Raw genomic sequence first — 15,679 nt, 5'->3', positions numbered from 1 at the left:
TGTCACTGGGGTTGATGTAGCTGCTGTACTTGGAGTAGCTGTGTTGACTGTTGTGGTCAGGGTCTGAGTAGCTGCTGTGCTTGTAGTTGGCATAGCTGCGTTGTCTGTTGCTTTGCCATCAGATCCAGAGACATTTTTTTCCCTTTGAAGGTGCTGGGTAGTGTTGAGCAGGGCTCTGTAGGCATAGGCCAAGCCCCAGCACGTTGCCAAAATTTGTCCCTCTCTGGTATAACCAGGACGACAGCACACCTCGTTTAAGTGTTTTACTAGTTTTTCCGGATGTTGCACTTGTTCAGTGGTGAAGTTCCAAAGCACTGGAGGGGCCCACTGGCCTAGGTACTTGCCCATACTATCCCACCCACCCTGCCACTCATAACTGTCCAGCCTCAGGGAAAATCTCCTGGTGGTCCTCCTATATCGTCGTCTAACCCTAGACCAGATTCGAACCTGATACTGCTGAATTTTTGACATTAAACGAAATAGGATGTTCCTACGACGGGATGGCCGTGGGTAAAACACACTCCGTATGTGTGCCAACATGCTGATCCCCAGCACAATCAGCAGGCAGGTTTCAAGGGTACTCAAAGGCCATCTAAAACCTTCAGAACTCTCAATTGCTGTTGCAAATAGGCTGGTGGGGGAACGGGGGGTGAAAGAGAATGCTTCCTTCGTAAGTTTACCCCCCGAGGAGAAAAAAAAAGATATGCAATTGCTAAAATATTTCATTATATACCTCCCAATGTATAGTGGTGATGGCCACGCTGGAAGCACAAACCAGACCAGTTTCATGATCAATGAGTCTATTGTATTACAAGTCATTACCATGAAGTACAGTGAAACAAGAACCTTAGCCCAGGCCCCCCAGCCGATAAACACTAAAACAGCAAATAGTGGCTGTAAGTAAGGTACAACATGCTGAAACTCTGAGATCAAGCGCAACAAGTCTGAGAGCCAAATAATCACCATTGTGACGAGTAGTAACAATGAATGCTTATCACAAATATGATTAAACACACTCTGGTCAGATCTGTCGTTATCTCAACCTTTCGTGCCCCACGTTGGGCGCCAAAAAGAACTGTCGTGGTTTGAGCCCAGCCGGTAACTCAGAACCACACAGCCGCTCGCTCACCCCCCCCCTCCCCTCCTTCTTCCTCCCCCCGCTCCCGGAGGGATGGGGAGGAGAATGGGAAGAATGTAACTCCCACGGGTTGAGATAAGAGCAGTCCCGCAACTAAGGTATAACACAAAACCACTACTGCTACCACCAGTGATAATAACGATTAGTGAAATAACAAGGGGAGAGGATACAATTGCTCACCACCCGCCGACCGATACCCAGCCCGACCCGAGCAGTGATCTGGGCCTTCCGGGTAACTCCCCCCGGTTTATATAGTGGGCATGACGTGCTGTGGTATGGAATACCCCTTTGGCTAGTTTGGGTCAGGTGTCCTGTCTCTGCTTCCTCCCGGCTTCCCCTCCTCCCTGGCAAAGCGTGAGACTGAGAAAGTCCTTGGTTGGAATAAACATTACTTAGCAACAACTAAAAACATCGGTGTTATCAGCATTGTTCCCAGGCTGAAAGTTAAAAAACACAGCACTGCACCAGCTACTAAGCAGGAGAAAAATGACTGCTATAGCTGAACCCAGGACAAAAAGAAACTTAAGCCCTCTTTTCTGGTTGGTGATAGCTAGTCAGTGATTGCAGAAGTACTTGCTGAATGGTGGATTGGCAGACATGGTGTTATAGAATGATTTATGACAAGTGTAGTGAAGAAGTGAAGCAAATTTGAAATTCAGACTCTTGTTAACGTGATTTACAGAAATCAGATGGGCATGGACTGTTCTTCTTCATCTTTTTCATTTGTTTGTTTCCTTCAGTCTGACTAGCAGCAGGATTGAAATTGATACATGAAATGTGTTTACTTCTCAGGTTCATAGATCAAAGCAGAAAAGCAATTAACGTCTGTATTGTATATCTTTGTTCATTAATTCATAATATGTTGATATTGCATGGGTAAGTCAGACCTCAACACATGCTGAATGTTTGTTAAATATGTACCCTGTAGATTGTTTGGTTTGTTCTGTCTTTTTTTGTTTTCTTCCTATTTATTTTTTTAAAGCTAAAATTTTCATCAGCAGACTTTTCTAGAAAGTATTTGGAGAGTTTCAAAACAGTTACATTGACAATTAGCTATCAAAACATTCTCCACTAGCCCCTGTGCTCCCATAGGATTCTTTCTCTGGTGTGCAAATAACCTTTTTTCCCTCCTAGGAACTGTTGCTTGCTTTTTGTTGCTTTAAAAAAAAACAACAAAGGAAACAAACCAAAAAACCAAATCAAAACCACTCATTTTTAGTGTCTGTGGTATACTTGAAAGTATGCATTTGCTGACATGTCATACGTAATGTAAGTTGCACAAAATCCTTAGAGTTTAGTGGTGTATCTACGTATACTCCTTTAGAAATAGTGTCTCGTGTTGTTTGATTCTCTAGTAACAGTCTTAAAAATCTGAAAGGTGTTTTTTAACTCCCCCATCTTTAGGAAACAAGTACTAAAAATAACATCTTTGAGACAGTAACATACATATCCTAGAAAGACCTTCAGAACTTTTAAGTACTAAAACATGAGTTTACTTTAAACATTCTGAGACTCAGTTTCACCAATTTTATCTTGATAGTTATGAAAATAGCTGTATCTGAAGTATTCAGTTGTTGCTAGTTACCACACATGCATTATGAAATTAAGTTCCATGACACTGCAGTACTTAGTGATTGTCAATATTTTGTTGTACTGCAGCCTGCCAGGAAAATATTTCCTAGCTCTTTCTGTGAAGAGCATGTCAGAGTTCCAACATAGATAAATAAAAAACCCCAATAAAAGCCAAACCAAAAAAACCAAACCCAAACATGTTCATAAATTTTTCTGCACTACTTGTGTGTACAAGTTGAATGCTGACATCATGATGTTGAAGTGTATGTTGTATATCTTGTCATAAAATTATGTAGTCATATATGTCATATAGTAATAAATTCAGCTGTGATAAAATTTAGTGATGAGCCTAGAGTTTCAAAAGATGTAATTTCCTTGTTTCCGTACAATTAATGAAAACTTTTTCAATTATTAAGGATTATGATAAATCTTTACACACCAGGAAAACCAAACCACCCCCCCAACATCAAACTCCACATGTGGAAATTGTTTTTAAAAGTTAAACAGGTAAAGACTGGCTTCAGAAGAAGTGGAAAGTTATAATATTGCACTGTGTTTTGTACGCAATTATCCAGTAATTAACTTAATACAGGTTGTTGCTTAAGTCATTGGGCTTTAAGAGTTTTTCGTAATAGGTGAATTCAATAGGTCTTAGTTATTTGCAGGAGCTGTGCAGTGGTTTGGGGCATTACATACCCGGTTTAAGAAAATCTGAATCATACTCTGTTATCTTTAACAAAATGATGTTTTGAAAATAGTCTTCAGGATTGAGATAGGGAAGATGAATTATTTTGACTTGGGGGAATGTAGTTTGTTTTCTGAGATGTAGGAAAGTATGGGATTATTTTCTTGATTTTTGTAATTTTTTTATTAGATGCCATTCACTAACTCAGGTTTCCTTTCTCTTGTCCAGGGGAAGAGTACCAGAGAATTGAATTTGGTGTTAATGAAGTCATTGAGACACAGTCATCTGTACTAAATAACACAGACTACAGTATTTCAAGTACTCTGAATCCTCAGGCTCCAGAATTCATTCTCAGTTGTGCACCTGCTCAGAACCCCCCTGACGATACTCTCAGTGAAACAAACTACAACTCCGTTGACTGCCAGTTCACTGATCCAAACCTCGCTTTGGACAGCGGTTCTAACGCTGAAAACGATGGCTTGTCTGGAGGCCTTGGACAAAGGGAGCGTAAAAAGAAGAAAAAAAGACCTCCTGGATACTACAGTTACCTGGAAGATGTCAGTGATGGCATCGCTCCCACAGAAGCTCTTGTAAATGGCCATGCAAATTCCTCGGGACTAAACAGTATAAGCACAGAGGATACGGAACTGACGGGAGACATACCCTCCCTGGCCACACCAAGGACTTGCAACAGCCCGGACAACTCTGTGGACTTCATTAATGAAGCTGTCTCTGATGATTCTGTTTCTAGCGCACTAGACAATACCAGGACTGCAGGGCAGCCTGAGGTATGCCGTGTTACTAATTCTGAACAGTTTTGCATCCCCTCAGAGACTGGCAGAGATAGCCCTTTAAGGACAGCTGTTGTACAGTCTTATGCTGGTACTGATACTACTGAAAATCTTGGCGTTACTAATGGACAAACACTTGAATCCTCTGGTGAGGACACAGCTGCCAATGGGGTAGAATTGCACACTGTGGAAAGCACTGACTCAGACCAAGCTAAGCCTGAGGAAGCTTCACCTACTACTGAGGCAACAGTCCCGGTTGCAGGATCAGCCCCTGTTAATCAGCCTGCAAAATCGTGGGCTAGTCTTTTTCACAATTCCAAGCCCTCTGCTTCCACATCTGTGGTCTATGTTGAGACTAAGTATACCCCTCCTGCCACATCTACTCTGGTCCCTGAAAAACAGGTTGAAGTCAAAGAGGGACCTGTTCCAGTTTCAGAGGATCCTGTAGCCATAAAGATTGCAGGTATAGTTAATACACACGAGTGGATGTTACACCGGAAGGGTATTAACTCCCCTTGTAAACAGGAGTGTGCAATATCAATAGATAAGATGCCTCTATTAATGTTTGTAGTAAGATGTCTGTTCAAACACTGCATGAAAGATGTAATTTAAAGCTAGTTTTGTGTCGCCAAGTAAACATCCCAATGAGACCTTACCATGTTGTCATCCTGGATACCGTAAAATTACCGCTACAGTGTCAAACTGTGTGTTTAATTGATCTGTGATTTTAAATAGGCTGGTGTATAACATGGAGAATACATTAGAAAAGTTTGTTCTGAAAATTGTGTGTTATATTATCCAGTACTTACAATCTTGTAATGTATTTCATTACAAGAAGGAAAGAGTATTAATGTATTTTTATGCCAGAGTAGCTGAAATTCCTGGGTACTTACAGTATCTTTAATGTAGCATCTAAATAGGTCTTGCTTTGGAAATTCTAATTCAGGAAATAATTTATTGATTAACATGCTGTTTGAGAGGTCTGTCTGTCAAATTTTGAAGAATTAACCATTATAAACAATATTATTTTACTCAGAAACAACGGTAGATACTGCCTGTTCAAGAAGAACCATGAGGAACTGTCCAGAGGGTATATGAGGAAAGGGAGTGTGTGATACAAAGGCTTTGACCGTTGATCCCGTCGTATTTGTGGTTCTAATGAGAAATGCTGGAGTGTGCCAGCATTCAATCAGAAAACATGAGGGAAAATATCCAGTTGGTTGCATTTTGTGTCACTGACTCGTGGAACAAAAACAAATATTGTGAATGTGTGAAATAGTCTGTATGTGAAAAGGCTTGTGCAAAGACCTGCAGTTTGTGCTCAAGCTAACATACAAGTACAATGGCCTTTCATGTGTGACAGCTTCAAGTTTTCTATTCTAAACAGTCTAACCTGGTTATTTCTGTACGGAATACACAGAATTATATGCTTGCCTTTTTTCCTCTCCTTACTCAGTAATGGGTTCATTACTTAAAATTGTCTGTTGAGAGGAAAGCTGTCAGAATAATTTATATTTCTGTGTATTTTTCACTTAGTCACAAACGCAGTTTACTATTAAAAAGAATATGTATAATCAGGTGGTAACAGTTTGTATGAACCCATACATGTGGAGTATGTTGTACTCTTAAAATATTAAGCCATCATTTGGTAATGTATTTTAACTTAAAACTATGTTGTGACAACTGTAAAGCTGGAATTGCTTGCCACGGAAGAAAAAGTTGTGTTTTTCTAAAGTTATCCAAGTTGCTTCAGCTTTAAGTTAACTTCCTAGAGTTACTGGTTTTGTACTATTTTTTGCCACCAGGTGGGAGCAGAGCTTTTTATTTCATCTTTAATGTATTAAAATAGTGGTGCGATTTTTAGGCAGTTTTCTTCTGCACCTTCACTATTAGCTAGCTGGTTTTGCAGAGGAATGATCCGAGCATAGATCCTTTCCAGTGAAAAGGAATAAATCTTCTCATTGTTGCTAATTTAGGTAGGACTTATATTACTGTAATTCAGATGCTACTGATTTTGATCTAAAACGTTCACTTTTGAGATCTGAATGCCATGTAATAGGTGCTTTGCTCTGTAGAAAAAGGTGACTTTCTTCATGGTCTGTTCTTTTTCTACCATTCTCTGTTGTGTTTGGAAAGTAGGTACATTAGTGCTTTGTTCATACACCCACACTCAGAAATGTGCGTTGTGCAACGTGAGTTTCAATTTACGATTTCCAGGCAGATAATTTGCTCTGTTTTGTACATACTCAATTTCTCTTGTACATATTAAATCTCCCTAGGTTAATACCATTGTATAGGGATCAATGGCAATCCTGTATGTGTTTCATAGGTAGCTGCTGATTGTGTTCTTTGTTTTCTGTGTGGCTGAGTTGAGATCCTGTTGTTGGATTTGCTAGGGATTCACCAGTTTCAACTCATGCCGGAAAGAATTTTTAACCACAAGTGCCGTAGGGTGCTAAGCACAGGTAAAATCCAGACCTAAAGTATTTTAAGTTTAGCAAGCAAAACTAGCAAATCTTCTGACTTAATGTTGGAACTTTGAGGCCCCTCAGATTTGGATCAGATGCTCAGGCCACAAGAAGGGACATTGCTGGCTTGTGCCTTAATTTCAGCAGTTACTACAGCAGAGGTTAATGAGCAACAGGCACCTTGAAGATAGTTTAATGCTGCTGATTCAACCTGAAAACATCTGTGGTTTCTTAGTCCTCAAATGTAAACGAAAGCTACACAAGATAAGGAGATGAAGATCAGGAGTAGAAAATAGACAGATTTCATGTTAATCTTGAAGAGGAAGAAAAACCACTGAAGAATTAATTTAACAGGTGGCTAAGGTGTGTGGTGAGAAGCTTCATGGACAACATCAGTGAGTAAGTTAAAGCTGCTTCTGAAGCAAACTATGAACCATTGATGCTTATTTGGCAAAACTCAAAGCAGATAACATCAGAATGGTAGAGAAGTACATGTACAGCACTTGCATATTTGGAAAGGGACAACTATACTAATTATACACTTTAGCTTAATTTAGGTGCTAGGACAAACATATAATTGTTTCTGGGGGGTAGTAAGGTCATAAATGGTCTGTATTTGTAAAAAAAAAAAAAAAAAAAATACTCTGGCTTCACTTGCCACATTTCACAGTTACTACCGTCTGATGCATAACCTGGTGATAGTTAATAATGCCTTATATAATGTTATAACCTGATGATTGTTAATAGTGCTTTATATAATGTTCTAAGTAAGCTAAGGAAGTAAGTGGTTGGAAAACTAGCTGTTCTTTTAACTGTTCTTGGTAACTTCAGGAAAAATTTTAATGGGAAAAGCTAAAAAGATTTTCTGAATCACATTTTCTTACAGGGTTTTCGTTGTGGATGATGGAATTGACAGTGCACATAAAACTTGCTTACAGCAGGCAGAATTTCGGATAAAGAACACAATTAAGATCTGACTAAATCTGGAATGATTTTAAATTAGAAAGAGGGGAAGCCAAAAAATGCAAGTATGGAAGGATACACCAGAACAGAAATCAAATGCCATACAGTACGAGGAACAAATAGTTGGTGATAGTAAGAGAATAAAAAGATCTGGAAGTTCTAGGGAATTGATAAATGTCCTTAGTAAAGATGAATAAAGCAGATTTTTTTCCCAGTGTGTGCTAATACCAATTTACATGGAAAATAATGGAAGATAACTAATTCTGTTGTTGCTGTTGAGGACTCGATGGAAATGCCATCTTTGGGCATTACTTCTCAAGATGTAACAGTGAAAACAGAATTAAGATCTGAAAACCATATTCTTTTAGCAAACATGGGAAATTTGGATTTACTTTGTGCCAGATGAGATTGCTGGAGTGATTGTGGATGTGACTTCAAATACGTAACACAAATTCATAAAGAAGGCAGCAATTCGCTGCTCTCCGAAGACTACATTGAACAAGACAAGAATTACTTAATTTGTAACAAAGGTGTTTGAATGTTACACAGTAGAAAATGTTTCCTTACCCGTAAAGCTACGTGAGCAGTAGAGCAAGTAGTTGTGGAATGGAGGCGTGCAAGGTTTGGGGGTTTTTATAAGCAACTTCATTAGTCTGTTGTACCATCAAATGGCATTCTTGCAGAAACTGATTTTGGAGGGGGGTTTATCCAGCAGAGTTGTCATGGCATTGTCCAGATTTGAAGAGAGATCTGAGCAATGTACATAATATTTGCCAAATAATGGTCTCAAGCTAAGTGTTAAATTGCCAAGTTACTGTAACACGTATCTCTTCAGCGTGGAGACCATATTCACATAGTTTCTCATTTATTAAGCTTCAGACTTGCATTGATTAGGGAATTACCTTTTTGTCTGTTTTTAATTTGACTGGTATTTATAATTACGCCACCCCGTGAATGAACCTTAGCAAAATGTTTTCTATTTACTAACAGAAATTTCTAAACATGGTAATACAGTTCCAGATGTGTTTTCAAATGGAGGCCACAGTCAGTATGCACCAAAGGGAATGTGAATTCATTCTAACAAGTGATGTGTGCTTTTTAATTTCAGGTTTTGAAATTATAGGAAGGTTTCCTCATGGTTCTAAGTGTATTTTTCTTACAATAACTCTTGTAAAAATTCTTTATTGTGTAAATGTTAGATGTGAAATGAAAATGTGGTATTGAATGCAGTTGCTGTACTGAAAACAATCCTTTATGTTAAAGGAAACAAAACTCACTGTATTGCTCTAAACATTGTTTAGAAAGCACATTTATGGCCACAAGAGGATGCTAAAGGTCCTAGTAATATTTTAAAACAAAAATGGGGGAAAATACAGTTCATATAAAAAGTTATTAATAGACATCAATATAAAATATAAATACTATTTTTATTATTTTAATCCTAATTTTCAACTATGCTTAGTTACATTAACAAAAAGATTGTATGTGTGCACATCATGTTTCAAACTGCAACTATAACACTATACTCTGAAATACTTGAGCAGTAATTTATAACGTCGATTTCAATACTCGCAGAAGAATTTTAATCTACATCAGCTCTAGGTGCTAACATCTTGCTGTCATCATTTTGCTAACATCATTTGCTAAGATCTTGCTGTCATCGTTTTCCTAACATCTTGCTTTCATCGTCTTGCTAACCTCATTTTGCTGTCTGCCCTTTCAGGTGGCAGGTTCTTCACATAATAGAAGTCTACTTTAAAGGGGTTTTTTTTGTGTGGTTTTATTTGTTTAGGACTGGTGGTGTCAGCAGGAAATAAAATCTTATAAGGAGAGTTTGGAAGTAGAAGGACATGGATTTTGTTTACAATTCTGCTGCCTCTTCTGCTTAGTTATGGCCTAGTGCCTCTGCTTTTCCATCTGTGTTATGTTATCTTGTCTGTTTAGGTAGTCCTTCTAGTGAACAGCTCAAACTCTTTAAGTTTGTGCAACAGCATGTAAGGTTTTCAGAGGCACTCATATTTATTACAAAAATAGATAATCCCCTTGTTAGACAATTGCTATGTCTATTTGCAGTTTTAATTCTGTCTTGTATGCCTCTTGTCCTTAGTTTGCAAATTTAAAATATACCAGATCCAATATTTTCCTTAAACAGTTTTTATTTAGGTACCTAAATAACAGGTCAGACTTCCTGGAAAAACTCCCTCTGTTGCTCTCCATTTCATAACTGAGACAGACTTATTTATGTGCAGTGGTTTCTAATTTTTAAACTTGGGCCATTGCTGAAGAAAGCAGGAAAACAGTAGGCAATGTAAGCCTGTTATCTTGGAGATTTTGGAAGTCTTAAACTGGTAAATAAAACATGCTGTTTTGAAGATCAAATTAACATCTGCCTGTCCCATTTGCACTGAGATTTTTTTTTTGTGTAAGATAGTGTATGTTGAAACTTGTAAATGGAGGCTGCAAGTCAGCTTCATCTCTTCAAAGCAAAGCAACTTGGGGAATACTTAATAGAAGTGATAGCAAGGGATTACAGCTAATGGGATTTTATATCTGTATAAATAAAAGTATCTGATTTTAGGAAAACAGAAAGAAACAGGTTTTCTCAGTTTTGAAATTATGATGATTAATTTTTGTATCAGCATCCTCCTGACCCAAATTCCAGTCTGTCTTCAGCTGAAGAAATAGGTCTGTTTAGAAATATGAGCAGTGTTTCAATGGAGCAAGAATTACTTGCTGAAGTTTCTGTGAGTCTTGTTGATTTATTTGAATTATTTTGTAATGCAGCAACAGATACTTGTTTTGATGGCTAGCATGTCCATTTTGTTGAGGCTCAACTTACTGTTTCTTATTCTGCAGAAATACTGGAAAATATAAGACTAATACATAAACCAGTGTCTTTGCAACCGCGAGGGCTGATCAACAAAGGAAACTGGTGCTACATCAATGCTGTATCCTTACCTTGGGAAAAATTAATACACTTAAGTTAAAGTTTGTATATTATATCTGTCAGAATTTTTCTGGATTATTCTAGTAAGTATTTTATAAAATGTCTGTCTTTCCATATCCTACAACTGTGGTTAAAGTGTTTAAAGGTAGTGTCTAGAAATCCAGGAGTATTTTGGATCATTGAACCTTGTGTTCAGGGTCCCCCTGCAGTTGGTTGCACAATCCTATTTGCAGTTTGTTCCCTCTGTCAAAATATTTCGGAACTTTCTTGTGACTGAAAACCTTCTTGTAATTTCTACTAATTTCATGACTCTTTGTGCATCAACTTAAGTGGTTGTTTCTCTTTTGTACTTGAAGTAACTATTCTTATTCTTAGGTTTTGTTTTGGCAATTTGGTAAGTGGATCACTTGTTTTTCTGTTGAGCAGGCTGTTGCCATCATAGTTCTGTAAATGCAGTGTTTAATCATTTTGCAGCAGGATGGAAGATTAGCTCACTCTTAATGTATTAGAATTGTATTCTCCTGCAAAAATAACTTGCGTAACAGAAATCTGCCTTCTTCAGTGCAGCATTATGATAGTTTCATAATATTTTTTATTAATATGTCTGTATCTCCTATGTTAGCAGTGGCTCACTGCAAATGACAGTCAGGATACTTTAACTTCTAGTACTGCTAGAGAAAAACATTAAGATCAGTTTCAAGACTAATCATTGCAGAACGTAACAACCTATTTCCAGGCCAGTAACTGTACTTTAAATTTGAGCTTCTATCTTACATAAGCAGTTCTGCACTCATGTATTAGCTCCCATTTTTAAAGTCTTATAATGTTACAGGGGAATTTGTAACTCAATTTTTGGATGCTGTAGCAATCAAGTTAATATATGTCCGTAGGTGTTGAGATTGCCGCCTTTTTTGTAATTTCCTTGCCCCTCAGGTCATTAATACATTTCCTCTGTTCACTGTTCTCACCAAGTAGCATGGATTTTTATGTTTTTAAAGTATTTCCTCCCAGCATATGCTGTAGTTTTACTGGTCACTCCAAACTCTTCATTATACTGCAGAAAGTTTCACATCACAGTGGGTGTTTTTGCTTTAGTTTGGTTATGGAGGGGAATCATCATCTTTAATTTCTGAATCCTGTTAGCTGGCTGCTGCCATTCTTTTCAGAAAACATGTTACAGGTTGTCACTTGCCAATTTTCAAATTGTTTATGTTATCAAGTCTTTCCTATGAAAGTTCTTTTCCTCTCCTGCTCCTAGACTAAATGTTTCCTTCCTCTTAAGTTAAAATTTTGACATTATTTAGTGTCAGTGAAATCACTGCATGTTACAGGATGCTGGGGTTTTTTTTTAGTATAACTTCTGTACGTTAATAGTTAATGTTGTGATAAAAGTCCATCCATCTGTTCCAGTTTAGTTATTGGATTGGTCTGTGTAATAGAGCTAGCTTTGCTTTGCATATAATTTTAAATATAATTGAATGGTTAATATACAGATTACATTCTCTGAATATTTCCTTAATGTCACTGCATAGACCCTGCAAGCGTTGGTTGCTTGTCCTCCAATGTATCATTTAATGAAGTCCATTCCAATGTATTCAAAATCGCAGCGGCCGTGTACCTCAACACCAATGATAGACAGTTTGTAAGTATCTTGTTAAAAACAAAATGTATCTGTGGTCTGATTAAGCTCATTCAGCAATATCTTAACGAATGATTGTTTACTGCAGTTTTTTAAAGGTGATATGTATCCAGAAGTCTTTTGTGTGTGTTTTTTTGGTAATACATGGCTTTTATAATAAGCTTGGGATTTTACAAGTGCTTGAGTAGTCAAGGAAGATCCTTCCTGTTGCCTGAGGAATATCAGTTTTAAATGGTGTTTAATATGCAAAAACGAACCGTGAGAGCTGCAAGAACTAATTGAACAACTTGGTTTCATCAGCAATATGGGGTTAATTTTTGTGTCTGAACTTTACTCAGGCTTCATAATGATATTCTTCGATTTTATTTTATTTTTTTGACAGTGATCTATTTTTATTATTTGTCCTTCTAAGTCTTAACTTGCTGCTCATGTGTAGTTGTTCCTTCCGTTCTGTTTCAGTGTTCGTTTAATGAATGAGTTCACTAATATGCCTGTACCTCCTAAAGCAAAACAAGGTGAGTGGGAATAGGGGGAGAAAAGTCTTAAAATCATGATCGGAAGGCTTTGGGGTAAGGATCTGCACTGTGTGCTGTACTTAGGACCTTTAAATACTGGTGCTTGATCGCCTTCTTGGCTCTTTGGACTTTTGGGGTTTCTTGATATCTTAAGAAGTTTGCTGTTGTTTTTCTGCCAGCGTTAACATTTTTTCGTACTGATGATTCATGTCAAGAAGTCATAGGTATTGCACCTTATATTTTTTTCTTCTATTTGGTAGACCATATACATACAAGTGCAATAAGAATAATTTTTTTGTGTAAGATTAGCTTAATTGTTAAGATGTCTTCTAAGAACATGCCTTCTCTAAGAAAATCATTTGAAACTCATTGGATTTTACTTTGCTTCCTTCCCTACATATTTCCAGCTGTTTAGCTTATCAGCTTGCTCAATTCTATCATTATTCCTTAAATACTATCATTATTCCTTAAATACTAAAGAGTTGCATTCATTTGGAACAAAACAGGACCACAATAGGTCTCTTTAGCAGTTAGAGATTGCCTGCAGGCATGTTATCATGGCTTTTAATTCCTCTCCATCCTGCGCACTGTTTGACTTGTGTTAAAACCCTAGAAGTGTACATTTATCTTGTAGGTTTCTTTTTTTAATCTCTAAACCAAATCTCTTGTATTACAAACTTATAGAAATAAAAACCAGTTTCAGGAATGTGTTTATGTAACAGTATAAGAAAATATCACAAGGAGCTGGTTGTTCCAGCTATTTCCAAACAGTTCAGACATTTCTGTGGTTTGCTGCTTAGGTTTTGTTTCTGTGAAACAAATCTTACTGTCTTATGCAACTTATTATACTTCTAGGTCATTTTATTGTCTTATGTAGTTTTCAAATCAAGTTTCTGAGGCCTTGTATTACCATTAGATTGAACATGCTGTCAAGACTGCTTTTTGTCTGGGGTTTTTTTTTTTTTTCTTTTTTTTCTGCAGTGAGGAAAAGTGATCTATTAGAATTACAAATATATAAAAGATTTAAGGAAATGTTCTTTGAATGCAAAAGTACAAAAATTTAAATAAAACTAGAATTGTTCTCTTATGATGGCTGAGGATATTCTTGTTAATCTTCAGAGTGTTGACTGTAAAAAAGATAATACTCTAGACCATCTGTAAGTGTGTAGGGTGATGTTAAGATGTATTTTAATTAAGAAAAGTTTACAAGTAGGAGACTGGTATCATACCAATTCTGAGCTTGAATCACTAAAATTGTAATAAAACTGTTAGTAAAAACAATTTTGGATTCCAGAAATCTAGTGATGTGTGAAGAGAACATGGAGGTATAATCTAGAAAACCTTGTTTACATCTTATTATTTATATGTACTTCTCTTTTGCCTTGCAGCTTTAGGTGATAAAATTATGAGAGATATCCGACCGGGAGCTGCCTTTGAACCTACATACATTTATAGACTGTTGACGGTTATAAAGTCAAGTCTGTCAGAAAAGGTGTGACCTCCGAATCTTTGACTTTTGTAATTGCATTGCAAGGCAATCACCATTGTTAAAACAATATAAAGCCATACATCAGGTTCTGTGCGTAAATACCAAGAAAATCAACTAGTTGATAGTTTGTTATAATGAAGTTAGACTGTCTTGAGACTTAAACTATAAGAAGATGTTAATTAGAAGTTTTACATTTTGGTATGTCAGAATAATGAAAAAACAACTATTGGAATGGAATATCTCTTTTTATAAATATGGTGCCTATGGATTTATGTTTAAGAAATGGACAGTTGTTCGTTTCTGCTCGGGATTCAGGTTGGAATGGTTGAAGGTATAGGGAGACCTCAAAATACTATTTCAGGTTTAGTTTCAATTTAAAGAAGAGATAGTAGTCCAAACCATCTTTTGATTTGGCCTTCGTTTGACAGCAACTTTTAATATTACTTTGAAAAGAAATAGCAAAAAAACCCCACCCAACTCACATGTTAAATTGAATTTGTGTTGAGAAGAATGTAGAAATGCTTGTTTCCAGGTGAAGCTTATGTGTGTACTTACTGCTTCTGGAAGGTTACCGGTTAACGTGTTGGTTCTTTTTGACCATTTTTGGTGAAAAATGAGAGATGGTTGTAGCAAAATTTAAACTTTATTTGACTTTACAACTTGGATTGAGCAGTTGGTTAATTGGCTAAATTAATAGGAGAAAGCTAGATGTTCAATGTCATTTACCTTCTGTTGAAATGAAAACATGAAAATGTCGTATAATAATTGTAAAATCAAATATTATTCAGGGCAGGCAAGAGGATGCTGAAGAGTACTTGGGATTTATCCTCAATGGACTACATGAAGAAATGCTGACCCTAAAGAAACTTCTCTCTCCACATAATGAAAGTTAGTGGATTTTTTTATTTATTTTTTTTTACAGCAAACTTAATTTCTTTCAAATATTTTCCTTTCTTGTGGTGATAGAGTGATGTTTGGTGTAGATGTTCAGATAGGGGTAGAATGCCATATTTTAGCAAACTTGGACATTAACAAATAATCTTTTGTTAAAATCTTCCCAAAGGGCAAAATGAGTCCATTCTGTCCAGTTTACAAGTGATCTCAAGTGTTACTGGGTACTTGGAGAAGCATAATCATTCTGTTCTAAATGACAGTAGTAATAAGTCATTTACCTGGTGGTCCTAAATGACTCATTTCTGTATTACAAATTTTTACTGAGCTTAACTAGGCAACTCAAGTTGACTCGTCTTGTCTTAAGCGTGAGTATGTTTGTCTGCCATTCATAATACCTGCAATGCCAGTTATTTACTGGGGTTTTGGCTTTCTCCATGGTAGTTCAAAAATATATTGGTGTGTTTTTTCCACTGATTTTTAAAACCACTATTAAAATCTTTTTTTGAAGTGGAAACTTCTAGACTAATGGCTAATTTATATCTAATGTAAAACAGAACATAAGAAATTGTTTTAGAATT

The 15,679-nt window shown here is 36.8% G+C and overlaps 1 protein-coding gene across 2 annotated transcripts in view; it reads left to right on the top strand.

The window, feature by feature from the left end:
• Positions 1 to 15,679, top strand: part of USP10 (ubiquitin specific peptidase 10) — a 59,063-nt gene that overhangs the window by 31,488 nt on the left and 11,896 nt on the right. For both annotated transcript variants that reach the window (XM_030471256.1, XM_030471257.1), the window contains 6 exons: positions 3,624 to 4,649; positions 10,474 to 10,565; positions 12,097 to 12,206; positions 12,663 to 12,718; positions 14,107 to 14,210; positions 14,996 to 15,095. In XM_030471256.1, coding sequence (XP_030327116.1) covers positions 3,624 to 4,649; positions 10,474 to 10,565; positions 12,097 to 12,206; positions 12,663 to 12,718; positions 14,107 to 14,210; positions 14,996 to 15,095 — 1,488 coding nt within the window. The remainder of the gene's footprint in view (positions 1 to 3,623; positions 4,650 to 10,473; positions 10,566 to 12,096; positions 12,207 to 12,662; positions 12,719 to 14,106; positions 14,211 to 14,995; positions 15,096 to 15,679) is intronic.

This window comes from Strigops habroptila, chromosome Z, assembly GCF_004027225.2.
Source record: "Strigops habroptila isolate Jane chromosome Z, bStrHab1.2.pri, whole genome shotgun sequence".
Taxonomy (NCBI): Eukaryota; Metazoa; Chordata; class Aves; order Psittaciformes; family Psittacidae; genus Strigops; species Strigops habroptila.
Note: the sequence above shows the minus strand (reverse complement) of the source record. Positions and strands in the feature narration are given on the sequence as shown.